At 43.6% G+C, this 17,891-nt stretch overlaps 4 protein-coding genes, 1 long non-coding RNA gene and 1 other non-coding gene across 9 annotated transcripts; 4 read left to right on the top strand and 2 right to left on the bottom strand.

Annotated features, from left to right (window-relative positions):
- Window positions 1–726: 726 nt before the first annotated feature.
- LOC115735257 (molybdopterin synthase catalytic subunit) lies at window positions 727–2,684 on the top strand. 3 transcript variants are annotated; one of them, XM_048284408.1, is made up of 2 exons: window positions 727–905; window positions 1,840–2,684. In XM_048284408.1, exon 2 carries the CDS (start codon window positions 1,901–1,903, stop codon window positions 2,489–2,491), a length of 591 nt encoding a protein of 196 aa, XP_048140365.1. In that variant the 5' UTR covers window positions 727–905; window positions 1,840–1,900; the 3' UTR covers window positions 2,492–2,684. The 3 variants fall into 3 exon arrangements, with proteins under 3 accessions (XP_048140365.1, XP_030522259.2, XP_030522261.2); XM_030666399.2 differs by having other exon boundaries at window positions 1,834–2,684; XM_030666401.2 differs by having other exon boundaries at window positions 727–910; window positions 1,856–2,684.
- Window positions 2,685–3,070: 386 nt separating this feature from the next.
- On the top strand, window positions 3,071–3,242 carry LOC115735453. The gene is made up of 2 exons (XR_004014769.1): window positions 3,071–3,101; window positions 3,133–3,242. It is a non-coding gene; the product is annotated as an uncharacterized LOC115735453 (long non-coding RNA).
- LOC115735451 (G2/mitotic-specific cyclin S13-7) lies at window positions 3,140–6,368 on the bottom strand. The gene is given in 8 exon segments (XM_048284603.1): window positions 3,140–3,523; window positions 3,639–3,820; window positions 3,899–4,060; window positions 4,160–4,408; window positions 4,495–4,620; window positions 4,910–5,302; window positions 5,305–5,492; window positions 6,024–6,368. Coding segments are annotated over 8 exon segments (1,479 nt in total). The 5' UTR covers window positions 6,058–6,368; the 3' UTR covers window positions 3,140–3,378.
- A 4,680-nt stretch (window positions 6,369–11,048) lies between these two features.
- LOC115735446 (F-box/kelch-repeat protein At5g26960) lies at window positions 11,049–13,168 on the top strand. Its single transcript, XM_030666684.2, is given in 2 exon segments — window positions 11,049–11,593; window positions 11,596–13,168. Coding segments are annotated over 2 exon segments (1,239 nt in total). The 5' UTR covers window positions 11,049–11,487; the 3' UTR covers window positions 12,729–13,168.
- TRNAA-UGC lies at window positions 13,088–13,160 on the bottom strand. The gene has a single exon. It is a non-coding gene; the product is annotated as a tRNA-Ala (tRNA).
- A 2,654-nt stretch (window positions 13,169–15,822) lies between the features above and the next one.
- Window positions 15,823–17,845, top strand: LOC115735452 (cysteine proteinase inhibitor A-like). Of its 2 annotated transcripts, none has more exons than XM_030666693.2 (3): window positions 15,823–16,059; window positions 16,623–16,833; window positions 17,639–17,845. In XM_030666693.2, exons 1-2 carry the CDS (start codon window positions 15,958–15,960, stop codon window positions 16,824–16,826), a joined length of 306 nt encoding a protein of 101 aa, XP_030522553.1. In that variant the 5' UTR covers window positions 15,823–15,957; the 3' UTR covers window positions 16,827–16,833; window positions 17,639–17,845. The 2 variants fall into 2 exon arrangements, with proteins under 2 accessions (XP_030522553.1, XP_030522554.1); XM_030666694.2 differs by having other exon boundaries at window positions 15,826–16,059; window positions 17,645–17,845.
- Window positions 17,846–17,891: the final 46 nt, after the last annotated feature.

Genomic DNA, 17,891 nt, shown 5'->3' with positions numbered 1-17,891 from the left:
TTCGGATTTGGTATATGAATCGAACCGAGCCAAATCGAAAAACATGAATGGCGCTCCGGGTTGGAGTAGAGTGGAAAAAAAAATGTTTTTTTTTTGTTTTGCGTCTGTTGAAATCTCCAATTTCGACTGCTAAATATTAAGTGATGGAAAAGATGACGGGCATCTCTTATGGGGATTATCATAGACTAAATACGGGCGAAGCAAAAGAGATTCTTGTTTCATCCATCACCATCACTCCACTTTCGATCCACGAAAAAGATGCCAAAAATTTTCCCCTTTGTTTTATTTTTTCAAAGAAAAAAAGTGCCCAAGATTCCTTGGGAAAAATGCCAAGATCGAGAGAGTGGAGTTTTGTGGATCGGAATGGAATTCACATATATCGATATCGTGTTAAATCAATATTACTTTAATAATTTACGGATCACTTACAATGAAATTTTTATAATCAACTGATCGAGATAAACTCGAGTCACATGATCTCTAGATTGCACAGTATTTTCATTAAAGGGTGTTGCTTAGGAGTTCGTCCCGGAGTACTTGTTAAGCATGTTTTGTTAAAAATCACTCGAATTTCCAAGATATTGATGATAAAATGTGAGTATAAACCATATATTATAAACTAAAAATCCTTTTACTTTTTTTTCTCGTCGTCAAACATTTACGTGATTATTCCTCAAAAAGTCTTTTTTTTTTTTAAAAAGGGGGACAGGACACTTTCAATGGTCCCACTCCCACTGAACTGCATCTTCTCTCTCTCTCTCTCTCTCTCTCTCTTCTCTCTCTGTTGTGTCGACTCCCGCAAATTCTGAACAGAAACTACAGAGAAGGGGCCACTTCCTTCTTCACTTCGCCTGCCGATGCAGACGAAGATGATGGCCGAATTAGCCACACCCTTCTCTTTCCAGGTATCTCTCTGTCTCTGTCTCTCTCTCCCTAGTTTCTTGTGATTTTGACTTTTCCGCGCTTGTCATCGTTTCTGTTGTGGATTTCTCTGTTCCAACGAGAGTTCGGGCTCTTCGTTGAGGTGAAAACCGGGTTTCTGTTGCGATGGGCTTGAGAGTCTCGAGGTGCTTTGTTTCGTAAACACCGATGTGTTGTGCTGTTCCTATTCCGACAGCGCCGACAAGATCATGCGATGGCGGTGGACGCCTCTGAGGAATGGGATTCAGAGCGCAAGCTGGATTAGACCGTTTGAAACTGGTGATCCCAATTGCCAATAGCGTATCCCGACTGAAAAGCTTTGGTGGCATTTACAATGTATTGGGATGTAATTCGTTGCTTGAGATTTTGAAGCACTTGACTTGAGGTTTATGTTTCTTTAAACGTGCCCTTATCGGAAGCTTTAGGATCGGCTGCGTAATGGGTTCGATTTAGTTGGCGGCGGATCTAATCCAAGTCTATGATGGGCGTCCAAGTTAGGACGAAGTGTGTTTACATGGTAAATTCCTTTTGTTGGTGACCTGTCTTGTTACCTGTAATGGATAGACGGTGAGACTCGACCAAGTGCATAGGTTCATGCTATCACATTATCTTTCTTGGCTGTTGGGAACTGAGGATTCCATTGGCAGATTGACTAGTTATAGAGGCTTAGCTCTGTGCAAAGTCAAAAGCTGCCTCTTTGGAACCTTCAGGAGCCATGTAGTGATGAACATGATATCCTACTGCATGCTTTGAAAACTTATGGTCTCTGTATGTACCTCTCATGATGTTGTTATCCGCCAGGTTTTTTTTTTTTTTGTGTCTGTGTGTGTGTTTGTCCTGCATTGTTGTTGCTGTTAGAGGATTTGATAAGCCATTCTCATGCTCATTCACCTCCTCCACATTATTCTTCAGGTATAGGAATCCTCTTGCCGGTAACGGTAAAGACATCGAAGCCAAACGATACTTGTGAGGTGGAAAGATGGCTGATGAGGATAGAGATCTTATTGAAATCTTGGAAGAACACAACCCAGTTGATATGGCCAAATATATCAATTATGTCAGCGCGCCACAGGCCGGTGCCATCGCAACATTTTCTGGAACAACTCGCGACACATTTGAGGGCAAAACGGTCTTGGAGCTCCGGTGCGAAGCATATGTGCCGATGGCTGTACGGTGCATCAAGTCCGCATGTCAATCAGCTAGATCATCCTGGAATCTCATGTCCATCGCAGCCGCCCACCGCCTTGGCCCTGTCCCGGTTGGAGAAACGAGTGTCTTCATTGCAGTATCATCGGTTCACCGGGACGATGCGCTGGATGCTTGTAAGTTTCTGATCGACGAGATAAAGGCATCTGTCCCCATCTGGAAGAAAGAGGTATACACCAATGGTGAGGTCTGGAAGGAGAATAAGGAGTTTCTGGAAAGGAAGTCGGAGCTTGAGAAAGGCGGTCGGGACGAATATAGGTGCTGCAGGAAACAATTAGAGAGCAAGCCCAACGGGCACGGCTGTTGCGGTGCTAAAGTCAAGATAGATGATGGCTGTAATGGAGATACGAGAGAGGCTGAGTGAGAGAGAAAGATTGTGATTTACTTTTGCTGCTTTTGGCATTTTCCTTCGTCTGGTGCAGACCACTATATGTTAGAAGGATTGTGAAGTACTTCTCTGAGGATGTAATAATAATAATCGTCCGAGGAATATATATGTCAGCCTCGTCAAATCTGCAAGTGATTTTGCTGAGAAACATGTTGAATTTGATGACCAATCTACATTCTTTCTTTCCTAATGTCCAATTCCTCCAAGTTCCTTTCTTCATTCCTGGTTTCCTATTACCCCAAAATTCATCATATGAGCCTGATTTTTGTGATCATATGAGCTTGGAGACTGCTAAGAAACTTAGAGCCCGCTTCATCTCTATTGTCCAAGGTTAATTCATGTTGAAACTGAATTGAGGAAAAAGTTTCGTATGACAAATCTAAATTTCCTGTTTTCCCGAAGTTCAATTTGAGGAGAAAAGAGGGGAACCACAAGCTGAGAGTGAAATATCAACAAGAAGTCAGTAACAGCAAATCCACATTCATCAGTCATTTCTTACACGGGCGTCACACAAAAGAAAATCACTAAGAAAGCTAAAGATCATAAAAGCCAGATGATCTCTCTCCTACTTTCCTGTTTTCCCCAAGTTCAATTTGAGGAGAATAGAGGGGAAAGAGATAGTGCTCATGGACCACAAGCTGAGTGAAATATCAACAAGAAGTCAGTAACAGCAAATCCACATTCATCAGTCATTGCTTACACGGGCATCCCAAAAGAAAATCACTAAGAAATCTAAAGATCATAAAAGCCAGATGATCTCTCTCCTCCCTAAAAGGCAAGCGGGAAACTTCTCTCTACAAGCCCCCCCCGCCCCCCAAACCGGTGTCCTGCAGAATTGAAATCTGGTCCTAGCTGGGAACGTCTCATGGTTCTTCAGCCGAAAGGCTTTTGGCTGGAGGTAGAAGAGCCACGCTACCTCGATCGGGACTTTGGAATTTCTTATAAGCGGCTTTGAGCTTAAATTCTGCGGCCTCTGAGTGAAAGTGAACAAGAAGCTTTGCACACTCCCTGTCCACAAAAAAATGAAGCACTTCAATTCACCATCAATGATAAACAGACATATATAACCATCCCAATTCATGAGATGGAAGAAGACCAGTGAGAGACCATGATATAAACTCACATCAGCTGATCTGCAGAGTACCCTGTGTGGTGCTTCAAGGTTTCAGTCCAAAATGGGTGTTTCCCAAGGGTGCACCGGGCTGCATAAACTGCTGATGCGGCGATCATAGAGGGGCAATAGAGGATTATTGTGGAATAGTACATTAAACCCAACTCAGCCAGGTATAACACCATGTTCTCCATCTGCATTGGCAAAAAATTATGGTCACTTCAATGAAAAAACACGGTATTAGTACGCTAAGTTAGGACAGGGTTTTTTACCTCCTTATCAGATGGAATAGAGGCTTTGATGTATCTGATTAGAAAGACATATGGTGTGGGAACCGTCAGATACCATTCCAGCTTCTCCAATATTGATTTCTCCATGACCAGCACTTGTTCTCTAACATAAGCATTGTCTGATATGACTACAAAGTCACTGACCTGCAAAAAGAAAACCGAAATCCAAATTAAAAAACTTCCTCTCAAAGTAAACTTTTATGGCGAAGCATATCAGGATAAGTTAGGGAAGAAGGCAAGGACCTCCGGTGCCCAAATCTCTTCATACTTGGATGCTATTAGCATCGCACTTATCCCAACCAACTGGAGCTCCCGCTTCCGGACCACTTTCATGGAAAGGTACCGGTCGACGATGTTTACAGTGAGATACAGAGTTTCTGGCATGAGTTCGAATTTGCGGTGAACTTCTATCAGCCAGTCCACCAGGATAATTCTCATCTTGACATTGATTTCCAGTTGGTTATCCATGTAATCATGTACTCGACCATCGTCCTGTTGAAGTATTAGATAAGTGAGCAACATGCAAGTACACAAATGTGCGCACACGTCAGAAGATGACATTCTGCTAAAAGTTTTACTTCTGTGAGTTTGTAGTAAGCGTAGATATCATCGATGTACTCGACCATGGCCAACTCATCATTAGCGTCGGCTTCATCAATGTCCACTAAGCAGTCCTTAGGCTTATTAGCTAGCCCACAAGCAGCCTGAAGGTGAAAAAGAATTACATCATCGAAAGCACAATAAGCAAAAGAGTAAAAATAGTAAAAACATACATAAAGATGGTACTATGATAGTATTATAAAAAGTTTTCGAATTTTACCTTGCTTCGAATGTCCACTAAGCAGTCCTTAGGCTTATTAGCTAGCCCACAAGCAGCCTGAAGGTGAAAAAGAATTACATCATCGAAAGCACAATAAGCAAAAGAGTAAAAATAGTAAAAACATACATAAAGATGGTACTATGATAGTATTATAAAAAGTTTTCGAATTTTACCTTGCTTCGTGCCGTGAGAACAGAAGTGAGACTCTTCTTTGTGGAGGGCCCTTCTTTGTGTACCCTTCCAACAGCAACTTTACTGTTCTCCTCTTCAGTGGAGCTTATCACAACAGCAGACTCAGGTACAGGCTCGTCAAGGGCCTTCTCTTTGGGTGCAGCTGTTACTTCTGTCACTGTTCTTTTGGTTGCTAATGGACGATCTACAGCTGCTTTGGGTTCCCTTCTAACAGCAACTTTACTGTTGTCTTCTTCTGTGGAGCTTATCACAACAACAGACTCAGGTACAGGTTTCTCAAGGGCCTTCTCTTTGGCTGCGCCTGTTACTTCTGTGACTGTTCTTTTGTTTGCTAATGCTCGATCTACAGCTTGCTTTGCATTTTTCTAACACACAAGATATCTGGTTCAGATTTCACTTCAACTCCAACCGAAAGGCGATTTTCAGAGCATGAATTGACACATATAACTAGGTCCCAAGTTTATACCTGTTGAGCAGCTCGCTCTGACACTCGATTACCAATATCCTGAAGAGCTCGTCTGTGCCTTGCTGCTTCTCCGGCCACATTCTTATGATTTTCTCCTCCTACAAGTACCCGGAAGGTTAAAATTTCACTTCACGTCCCTCATGCTCAAGAAGGAGTCAAGACTCGAAAGTTCTTGGAAGAACCCATTATCAAAAAAACCAATCTTTATGTGAAAGCCTTCTGCGCAACCAAACCTTGGGTGGGATTTTCTTTCACGTTACGCTATTGCCCCAGAAAACAAAGTACCACGAACGAGAACAGCGAGAATGATGTAGGACTATGGTAATCGATCAGACTTAAAAAAAAACAAAAAAAGACTTTTCACTAAACCGACGATTAGCGGAAAATTTATGTCTAGGCTGAAAATTTCGTCAATGACATGCAGAATTGAAGAACTTCCATTCTAACTCGTCGAATTGCCGACAAAAGATTGCTAGCAGCTTTCACATAATCGCCACCAAACCGAACTCAAAATTCATACCCAAAAGAAAAAACTCTTCATTTCTACGAAGGGTTCAAAACACACCCACTAACGATCTGATCAAAGAAGGAACGATCATGCAATCAAGATCCAAACTTTTGAAGCCAACCTCTGGGTTGTGGAACAACAGCTCTCGCGGCCATATCTCCTTGCCCTCTTCCTTCTTCTCCTTCCTTGCAATTGGTCCCGAAGACTCCTCCTATGCTCGCGAACAGCGCCGACAGAAACCCCTGGAGACGGCCGTTTACCGTCGTCTCGCCTTCTGCTTCCGCCGACGCCACCCTCGAAACCCTGCAGTCGGCCCCAGAGATTTATCACCACCCCCGCCAACTATTCTCTGCTTCTCTCTCGTTTCTTTTCAAATTTGTTCTCTCTCTGTGTCTTCTCCAGGTTTCTTTGTTGAGCAAGTACAGTGCTGTGATTTGTGAGAGCCTCCCTCTCCGTCGCCATGGTGGTTTTTAAAGGAATCGACGCCATGCCCAACGGTCAAAAATTCTCTGGCGAGATGTGTGCCGTTGGATTGAGAGGATCGAGCGGCTGTTATTCGCGTCGATGGGGACTCCCCTATTTTGGAATTTTGTAGCCGTTGGGTTTTCTTGTACGGGGCCGGGGCTTTTCTCGGGTGGGCTTGGGGGATGGACCCGAATCCTGTTGTCTGATTTATTTATTTTATTTTTCCCTGTTATTTTCCACAACATGGCAAATCAATTGGAAAACTCATGGCTCTTCAAATACATAGATATTAAAGAAAATTCCAAATAAGGACCAAAGAGCTCTCACTTTCTCTAATAAGAGCATGAAGTGGATCTTATTTATAAAAAAAAAAAAGGCCTGAAGTGCTCTTATTGTTTTAAAAAATGACATAATCAAAGGTATTTTTCGTCTTCTTCATTTTCTGATCTTTTTTTTTTCCGCTTTTTCTTTATTTTTTCCCTTCCCTTTTGCTGGTGGCCGATCTCCAGCCGCTGGCGAGGGCTGGGTGGCCTCACCTAAGCGGGGGAGGGTCGCCTCGCTCGATTTGGCGAGGCCGCTCGCCCCTCGCCGATGGCCACGGGAGAAAAGGAAAGGAAAAAATCGGAAAATGTAAATGAGGAAATATCATTGATCATGTGCCCTTCTTTGAAACAAGTCATACTTCGGGTTCTTATTTAAAATTTTCCCTATATATTAAATAAGAAACTCCATTAATGGACAAAAATACAAAGAAATTAACTAGAACTGCTCATTGAATGTGTAAAAGTAAAATCAACTTGTGCATACATTTTCTTTATCAATAGAGAGAATATTTTTTTAAAAAACTAATGATAAAATTTCGAAAAATTTTCATGCGTTACTGATTCACCTTTCGCCAAAGTCATTCATCCCTTTTCACGTAACAATCCCAATTTGAATCTAAAGAGGAAAATCAGAACGAGAGAAACATAGAGTTTTGGACCCTCAAAGTTGCATCTTTTCGTTCCTTACAATCTAACAAAGATCTAAAAAGGAATTGGGCCTCCCCCAAAAAAAAAAACCATGATAAAAAAGAATAGCACAGAAAAAGTAAAAATGAACACACAAAATAATCACAAAGGCACGTCAATGCGACACGATCGTCTCAAAGCAGTTCAACCCATCGAACTCCAACGCAATCCAAGGCCTCCTCGTCGCTTCATCTCTCTCCTCTGTTCTTCCATTCTCGTCAGCTCCTTGCTCTCGCTCATCACTCCTCTCCATGTCCATTATGGCGTTGTGGAAATAACACTGCGACGTGACATCCACCCAAATCAAAACCCAACTCAGATCAAACACATTTTCACCACAGAAAAAGAAAAAGAAATTTTACAGTTCTTTACCTCCTCTGTGAACGCCAGCGAAGCAAAACCTGTGGACAGAGACATTTTTCCGTCTTCTTCTCGCGCCCCAAATGGAGGGTCTATTCGAACAAGAACCGGATTCTCTTCGACGAGATGATGATGGCAGGAGGAGAGATATCTGAAATTCGAGAGCACTGCCTTCTTTACATTGCACACGTCTGGTCTCCCGCTCTCTGTTCTTCTCTCTCTCTGTGGCCACACGAAGATGAGAGGTGGAAAAAGACTGCAATTCCTGTTTTTGGGGAAGCAAGGAAACCGGATCACTGGGTTTCGCCACTCGGTCACTCGTCATTTTCCGTCGAGCGGTCTCGGATGAGGGAGGAGGACGAGGATCTTCTTCAGGCCTTGTTGCGCTGGGCCGAAATCCGACGCCGTTTTTTACGGTCTTGACCCTGGTCATTGGTTTTCTTAAATATTCACGAGACGTGCTTATGAGGTTAGAGAATGGGCGGGCTTGAGTAGGCAATTTACAATGTCGGGCCCAGCCCGGCCCAATCCCTCTCAAACCCGACCAAATTATATGACAAGAAATTTAATATTTTTTTTTTTCCGAATATGGTCGGACCTTCGGTAAGATTTTTGGGCTCTCTCTATATATAGAATGTAATATTTTGTTAAAGTGCATCTTTAGTCCGAAGGAAAACTGTTTTCGAAAATTTGTTCTCCGATTTTTCGGTGTTTAGATGAAGAACAAACATTTTTTTTATGGGCTGATTACGATAAATTTAGACCCGGGAAAAAAAAAAACAACTCCCTTTTTCGATAAGAAGGGAATATTTTTATTTTAAATTATCAGATAAATAAAAATTAACTATTTTTTAAGATAATTTTTATGCAAAAATATTTTATTTTGGTGCCCTAAAAACCTCTTTAAAGTCGTGGAGATGCCTTCAAGAAAAGGAACGCCTCACGTGATCAAGTTGCAAAGACGGTGGTTTCTTGTCGAATCAAAAGTCCATTTTTGCTTTAAACTTCATTGCCAGCCCCGAAAAAGTTGAAGAGAGAGAGAGAGAGAGAGAGAGAGAGTTAGGGAGCTATTAATTCCACGGCGGCATTGTCCACGTGCGCGTCACGCGCAAAGATGCGAGAAAGCTAGAGGAAATAATGATGGAAGCCACGTACAAAAATAATTAATTAGGTACTGAGGGAGGTGAGTCCTGTAGCTTCCTTTTATTACATTCTCCTAGCCCCCTCTAGTTCGATTCCTACAATAAACCAACTAAATCCGATGAGGTTTTGAGCCACCTGATCGGATTTTCCTCGTCAAAATAAACCCATCGACGAAAGAAAACCTTAAGCGGGGCCGGCTCTAGCCAGTCGAGACCCGATGATTTCACATAGTCCTGCCGGCGGAGTACCGATCAAGAATAGTGATGCGAAAAAGAGGAAAACTGAAATTTTTGTATATATTTCTATATATCATAACGAAGATCACATCGGCTTATTTGTAGATTTTATTGGATGACTATTTGAGCTAATTAGCCTTCCAAATACTTTTGAATGGGAAAGCAAACATGTTTACGTTATACTACGTCGAGAGTTGGGGGCCTCAAACCTTTTGGGCTTTTATTTTTTTTCCCTATGGTGGAATTAAAAGGTTTTAGGTTTTTTTAGCCCGTTTTTGGGACATATATATTTTTCTCGGTTTTATCATTATGTAAGTGCGAATTAGTAAATAAAAATATAGTAAATCTCTTTTTTTTTTTTTTTTGTGTTTTTTTCTTTTTTCTTTTTCTTATTCTCGTGTGATGTCCCGATAAACCCCTTCAACTATTTTAGCTAATTAGCCTTCCAAAAACTTTTGAACGAGAAAGCAAACATGCTTACGTTAGACTAGTTCGATTCTTATAATAAGCCGCCTAAATCCGATTCGATTTTGAAACACATGTATGCATTGTCCCCATCAAAATAAACTCAATCGACGAAAGAAAATCTCGGCCTAGCGAGTCAAGACCCGATGAATTTGCATACCCGTGCCGGCGCAACGTTGATTAAGAATAATGATGCGAGAGAGAGGAGACTAGAATCTGCGTATATTTCAATATATTATAACAAAAATTACATCAGCTTATGTTTAAATTGTTTTGTACAACTATTAAGGTAATAAGATAGACATGAATATCAAATCTAATCCATCACGACCGTACACAATCAAATGAGATATATGTAAAATATTTGAGAAATATGCAGAATCAAATAAATATTGCAATATTGTAAAAGTGCCCAGGTTGAAAAAGGCAATGGAGCCATGAGAGGATGTTACGTGGGAAGTCCACGCTGGTAAAGATTGCCCGTGTTATTATGACCGTGACCAAAGAAATGCTGCACTTTCGTCCATCATCATCGGGACGAAGAAGATCTTGCAACCATGTTTATTATTCAATTCAGATAGGTAATGCGCGCTTGATTTCTTTATGGTTTTATAAATTCTTTTGGAGCCACAAGTTTCTTAACTTTTTCGATTTATATGATGTTGTCGATGGACTTTTCATGTGTGCAATTGTGACCATAAAATTACGGGCTTGTCTGTTCATTGGGTCCTTTCGTTAGACACGCGTGACGAATTAGGTGGTTCACCTGTTAAATATTCCTTCCGCTGGCAGCTATGCGGCATTCAAAAGCAAAGGATTTTGAAATAATTTGAAAAACCAAAGGTTATTTTCAGCAAAGAAATTTGGAGATATTCAGATTTATCAATCGTTATAGTCTCTCGCGAAGCTCGAGATAAGTTAAAGGTGATCGATTTCTAGGTGGGTAGGTTTTGGGTTTATTGGAGTCAATTTGTTCATGAACCGGCCTAAAATTGACCTAGCCGGTCCCAAGATCGACTAAAGGTCCCCAATTTTAATGAAGATGATTGTTATTTTAGGGAAATACATTACATGAACAATTTTGCAGCATAAGGATTAAGGCATTGATGAATTTACTAGACTTTCTAGCTTCAAAACTCATATTCAACATGCCCATCTTCTTTTAATCAAAGCAAGACACCCAAAAAAAAAAAACTCCAATTAAAAATGACATCATTTAGGTTTTAAAATCGTTCAATTCTCAAGTTGAACTCACTAGATTACTCCTCTCGAGACGAGTCACAAGAAGTTAACATGAGCGTTCAGTGACAAGCTAGCTTGGTCGCATGAATGGTCGCTAACCAAGCCAGAGATGCGCGAGTGCTTGTAACATTTTTAATAAGGTTATTAACGTGAAACAAAATCATATGGACTTAAAGTTTCAAGAATGACATTTCACAAATCACAAAAAAAAAAAAAACAAAACAAAAGAAATCAGGGTTTTCCCATAGATTTATCCTCTAATTTTTTTTTTTTTGCAAAATACATATCGGATTATAAGAATGATTAAGAAAAAATGAATGTAAATTGGTACTTTAAACGTCAACGTTGCTTATTAATTTATGTGGTGATAGAAAGACCTCTTAGTCAATCTTCAATCAAAGTACTTTTAGATATCCCGGCCCATAGCACCGCATCGAATCGACGGTGGTTGATCGTCACCGGAGTTCCACCGGAGAATCGGTCCGGTGAAGAATTTCTCCGGCCACAGTGACGGACCGGTACGGTGCAGCTCCGTCCACCACTCGCCTCCTCCCTATCTCTTCCTCGTCCTGAGCTTGGGAGAGATTCCCATTCATTTTCTTACTTTTCTTCCTCCCTTCTCTCTCTCCATCCTTCACATCTCTGTCTCTTCACTCACAGTGAGATGTCGGAGACCTGCAACTCTCGCCACTTCTCATGGCTCATGAAGTCCTGCTTCCCTAACCCTCACGACAAATCCCTCTCCCCCCACCACCACCCCCCCTTAAAGTCCCCGCCCCTACCCTCTCCTCCCTCCCCGACGACCTCCTCCTCGAGTGCCTCTCCCGCCTCCCCGCCTCCTCCCTCCCCTCCGCTGCCTCCGTCTGCCGCCGCTGGTCCCGCATCCTCGACTCCCCCGCCTTCTCCGACCTCCGCCGCGTCCACGGCCTCCTCCGCCCCGCCGTTTTCGCCCTTTCTTCCCTCGACTCTGCCCTCCTCTCCGCCTCCCTCCACCTTGACCCCGACTCCGATTCCCTCTGGCGCGTCTCCCTCTTCCTCCCCCGACGGCGGCGGATTCCCCCCGCTAGCTTCCAGGGCCTCGTACCCCACGCCCGCCTGGCCGCGATCGGCCCGAGGATCTACATCATCGGCCGGAATGCCGTCGTTCGCTACGACACCTGGACCGGGTGCGTCACTTCTAGGTCGCCGATGACGTTCCCGAGGAAGAAATTCGCCGTCGCGGTGCATTCCGGGAGAATCTACGTGGCCGGCGGGGGCGGAAGGACATCGGCGGTTGAGGAGTACGATCCGGAAAGCGACGGGTGGAGCGTGGTGTCGCACGCGCCGAGGAGACGGTACGGATGCGTCGGCGCTTCAGTGGACGGCGTGTTCTACGTGATCGGAGGCCTCCGGATAGGCCCCCCGGGGGGGAGCGACCCGCCGCGCGCCGCCGGGGCGGAGGCGCACGTGTACGCGAGCTCGATGGACCTGTACGACGTGGAGGCGCGGGGGTGGCTCAGGAGCCGGGCGGTGCCCGGCGGGGGTTGCGCGGTGGCGGCCTGCGCGGCCGTGGGCCACGTGTACGTCCTGGCGAGCCACGCGCTCGAGCTGTCGTTCTGGAGCCTCGACGCGCGCCGGAAGAGCGGGGGCTTCGGGGAGTGGAGCCGGGCGAAGAGCCCGCCTCTCCCGACGCAGGTGCGGCTGGACTCAACGGTGAAGTTCAGCTGCGTGGGCGTCGGGGACAAGGTGGTGCTGGTCCAGGTGGCGGGCTGCATCGACGACCTGCTGCGGAGGAGCGGGAGGAGCGAGAGAGGGCTGAGGGAAGGGCTGGTGCTGGTGTACGACACGGCGGCGGGGGAGTGGAGCAGAGGGGCCGATCTGCCGGAGGTGATGGCACGCGCCACATGCGCGTGCGTGGAATACTAGGGAGGATGCGTGGCGTAGCTCGTGGGCGAATATAAAAAGCTAAAACGTAGAGTTGTGGCGTTAGCATCCCGTGAAGGGAGAGAAGGAGACAAGATCTATCTGTGAAAGTGGGGAGGACGGGTGCGTAGGAAAACGAAACGCGTCGCGCGTGAGAATTCACTCTCGTCGTTTTGCCCTTGTTTCTTAATTTTGATTTGATTAAGAATGTCTCTTAATTTGTAATTTACTTATTCAATGTTGCTGTTGTGTTTTTTTTTTACCCCCTTTTTTACTGTTTCGAAAGCACTGGCTCTGCTGGCTTCTTCGTTCAGTGATGATGTACTTTGGAAAAAGGAAAGCCAAAAAGCATACAGTAAAAGTGGAGATGCAGGGGATCGAACCCTGTACCTCTCGCATGCAAAGCGAGCGCTCTACCATTTGAGCTACATCCCCTTTTTTAATAGGACTCCGTCTTTTAAATATTCTTAATCGAAATTCTTACCAGACATTTAAAAAAACAAGGACAAGCGAAGGGACATAAAAGAAACGAGATGATTACCGTTACCAATTGTCCTCGCGAACCGTTCTGAAATCGCTTCGCAGTCTGTGCAATCGAATACATATCTTTCTTAGTAAAATGGCCGTAGCAATCATTCATCGCTCATCGGGCGTTCTCTCGTTCGGTCACACAAGCTATCCATTCATCACAGTACATGTGAGAGTTGTAGAGAGAGCGAAAGATCTCGATTCCGAACCCTTCCGTTCGTCGTCTCGTTCAACCATGAGGTGTCGATCGAAGATGATTAGCCGAAGCAAAAGTAGGAAGTGACGTTCGGGTTTCGACTTTGAGAGGAGAGAAGAGAAGAGAAGAGAAGAGCAGCCTACCGGCACATTCTTCCTTTCATCTCCGGGCGTGGAATCAATTCCTTTTCGAGGAAGTTTTAGATCCATCGGGTCATGATGAACGCTCGATCATCCAATACCGCCACTATACCAATGAGGGATTTACCGATTCACGTCTGATGCGAAGTGGGCTTACTGATTCATGGCCCCTGCGGAGTACTTGATTAGTGTAAAGAGCCAACGATCGACTTAGACGGGCTTGGGCCGAAACCCCCTCCCCTCTCCTCCCAAATTAGGCCCAAAGGCTCGTCGATTGTGATTTCTTTTCAATTACGAAAAAACCTACTAACGAACATCAAAGGGTTCGAAACATTTAATATTCTTGTTGGACCGACTCCGGAACTGCTTTGGATTATAAGCTATATGGGGAGGGGGAACTCCGATGTGAGACTAAGAATCTTGCTTTCGAAGGGCGAGATCCCTGCTTAGCAAAGCAACCGAACCACGCAATTCGTCGGAGATTTCTCAGGATCATAATAAACAATGGAGGGGAATCAGATTCCGTGACCATCTACCAACTGGGGATTTCGAATTCAATTCAAACACGAGAGGCGGCGGAGTTCCATGAACGTGTTAGTTTAACAAGAAGTCCACGGATTCCTTTTAGCGGAGGCTAAAGTTCGAGGGAAGCTTAGGCCAATGTCCCCTTCCTTTTGACTCAACCGGGTGCCTTTAGGTAATGAGCTTAATTTTGGGATTGGGTTAGGTACCTTCGGTTCAACCTTTCCTCGACCCTTTCCCATGTTACGCGGTCTCCTTTAAATGTTTGTCACGGATGCTTACTCCCGTCGCGTGAGGCGGAGGCCAACGCGGCGTGTGGAATTTCTCTCGACCGATGGGGCGTTTGGTGAGGAATTCGAAGACGTCAACCCGCTCATAATCCGATCACGTGACGGATAAAATGGGACTTCCGAGCTCTTGGGGTATACGGCGTGCAATTTGCATCTAGGCAACTTGCCTATCATCACCTCGTCGGCCGAATCAACAGCAACTGAAAGCGATCGTTATTTCTTGCACGTCGAATCATCGTTTAGATCTATGTTGGTAATCGGATTGACTTCATTATATTATCTCTTTTTTGTAACAATATCACGGTGATTTATGAGAAAAATTTATCTTTAAAGAAATAATTATAGCATGACAGACGATGGAATTATTTTTTTTTTTTTTTTGGGTTTTGGGAGATGGAATTAACTTTACACGTTTGGAAAATTGTAATCATCAACTTCGATTGCTTTGTTGATTAATCCCAATTCCAGGATTGATGAATCTTCCTCTTGAAGCACCAAACTCAAAAGCCATTCACGATTATAGGGCAAAAGAAAAAAGTCAAACCCAATCCCGTTTGACCCGGATTCTTTTTCATTGGTGCCACCCTGGCACGGCCCACCACCCGCTGTATCCCCCGGCACCGGCGGGCGCCCAATAATTCTGACCACGGCAAGCCAAAACCAAAGACAATTTGGCCGAAACGAAGGCAAAGGCACGCCAAAGACCAAAGCAACCATTCGATTCCTAAGAATCTTGCGTGAGACTCGTCCGATTTAACGGTTCGTATCGACCGTCAATTGAAATTGTTCGAAAAAGCTTTTCGAAATCCAACCGTGCCTAGTAGTACGTTCGTATATGTCCGTCGTAGGAAGTGAGATTCGATCTTTGCTTGTTCTCTATGGCCGGTCGTGAATTTGATGCGGGTGAATGTAGCAATGATTGGTTTCCCACTCTGTAACTTAGAATCAAATCGGGCAAAGTCGGTTTCTAATTTGTAAAATCGGGGTCCGGATCGATTGGACTGGTCCAACGCAGCTCTAGGATCAATCTCATAATCAATGATTTCTCCTTCCTTCCTTATTTTTTAAATTTTTTTTAAATTTTCTCTATTTTCTATAAGTGAGAGTTTCCCAACATTAAAAGAAAAAAAAATAACTTATCGATTAGGATTTGTTTCAGAATAAAAAAGAAAACAAATTTAAGAAATTTTGATCGGTCCAGTCTAGGCGATCCGATTCCTTATGTGAAATCGGGAATTGGAACGGGCTCTTCATGAATCACTCTAAAACCGGTCGGTTCGGTTCTCGGATTGGACCATGGATGTTAACATCGTTTGGTGGATGTGGTCGGAATTGTGATATTCGGTTATTAAAGTTTAAATTATATCAAACAAGTTCATTTAAAAAAAAAAAATGGTCATTTGGCGAGCTTGATTGGCTACGGTACGGTGGAAAATCTATAAAAGGGGCAATCCAAAGGGCAAAGGTTGAGAACAATTGGATTTGGCCTTTTCCCTCTTTGTAGTATCTTCAGACCGCAAGACTACAGAGAGATTTCATTTCCGAACTGAGGATCAATGGCGACGCCGGGAGGAATTCGTGAAGTCGAGGGGAAGGAGAACAGCCTCGAGATCGATGGCCTCGCTCGTTTTGCCGTCGAGGAGCACAACAAGAAGGAGGTACTCGGATTCTCTCTTTCCTTTTGTCTCTCCTTTCCATTTGTTTTTCTCTTTTTTCAATTTGATTCGACTTGATGGGTGATTGGAATTTGATGAGATTTTCATGGCTTTCGATGGGTTTGTTTTCGGCTGCAATGGTTGTCGTGGTTGCCCTAATTGTAAGCGATGCTGATGTAAACCTAGGAAATTTGGGATGTGGGTGTAGTGAATTTGGGGATCTCTGCTCGAAATTGATGCTAATCACGTTCGGTCGAAGCAGATGATCGCAGTGTCGAGGGCGGTCTGCGTGCATTTGCGAGGATTTGTCGGGTGGAAGTTTCAATTGCCATGTCATTGGCATAAAGGAAATCTAAGTAGATGATCGATCAATTTATTGGATTGAGATTTGAGTCTTTTAAAGGGGGGAAATTGCTTTTTGACCCGCAGTTTCTTAGACATGAAAGCGCCCAGCTTGAAGTAGCAGAAAGAAAGTCATATTTGTTCTTAAATTTCCCATTTTGTTTTTGTTTCAAATGTTTGTCAATAGTGTGCTGATGGTGTGAAATCTGTTGTTGGGGGACCAGAATGCGGTGCTGCAGTTTGTGAAGGTCGTGAATGCGAAACAGCAGGTGGTTGCGGGTACTGTGTACTACATCACCGTTGAAGCAACCGATGGGGGTGTCAAGAAGGTATACGAAGCTAAGGTTTGGGTGAAGCCGTGGATGAATTTCAAGGAGGTCCAGGAATTTAAGCTCGTCGGAGACGCCCCCGGCGAAGCTAGTGCTTAGCTTCATGGTAATCATTTCTAGAAATAAAATATCTGGGCTTTGTAGGGATTAGTCTTCTTTCGTTTGCACCTGTTTTTTGGCAGTCACACTTGATCTCACCTAAGATTCACTCTCATGTCTGAAACATGGGTTGTATGCAGTTCCCAACTTCGAAGGTTACTTCTCATCAGATCGGTTTCATCCTATGTCTAATTTCTTAGGATGGAATAACAGCAATAACTTGAAAACTAAATAATATCATGCTGGTGACAAACTTTGTCTGATATGATTGTTTATACATGTGATTGAGTTCTCACCAAAACACTTGTTTGTCATGAGGTACTTTGTTCGGTTCATTCTGTAGTCTCAGGGCTCAAGGCTTGTTAGTTTGTTTTTTCACACGAAAAGATCAATTGCACGCAGTGTCTAGGATGAGCGGACAGTCACTTCCTGCATTGTTGATAGATTATTGCCCTATCAGTTGAATGTTTGAATCTAGATGGTATTGTTCTCCATATAACTCGTTGAATATTTGATTGTCCTGCTTAGTAAAAGAATCGAGCTTCTTGATTTGCCTTTTTATTTTTTGCTGATTTGATTGTACCTTAAACGACCTCTGTAGGTAATTTTTTGTATTGTCGTTTCATGATTCAAGGAAATTGTAGCCAAATATTGTCGGATAGAGCAATTATATCCGAATCATGTTAAGATCACACTTGCCCGACACCATGTCGTGCTTTAGGGAACTAAGTTTGTTTGGCAGCTGTATTGCCGCGCGGTCATAACCATTGACCTAAATTGATTTAGCCTCACCGATTATCTCTTTCTTTCAGTTTCAGGGTGACTGAAGATATGTATAGGCCTGCTTGCGGTTTTCTAGGAGGGACCAAAGTAAAAGGCACATAATAAAGTTGAAGGTGTTTCCACTTTACGAAAAGAAACTACTTTTTTTTTCCCTTTCTTCTGTATTTGCTTGTAAGGACATAAGAATGTTGCTACCGGTGTCCCCATCTTTATGTCGAAGTGTAGATCTTGAGACATGATTTGTTTTCTGTACAATTGCTTCAGTTCTTACCTTTCAGTTTG

The sequence above is a fragment of the Rhodamnia argentea genome, chromosome 8 (assembly GCF_020921035.1).
Source record: "Rhodamnia argentea isolate NSW1041297 chromosome 8, ASM2092103v1, whole genome shotgun sequence".
Taxonomy (NCBI): domain Eukaryota; kingdom Viridiplantae; phylum Streptophyta; class Magnoliopsida; order Myrtales; family Myrtaceae; genus Rhodamnia; species Rhodamnia argentea.
This window is presented reverse-complemented; position numbering and strand designations above follow the sequence as displayed.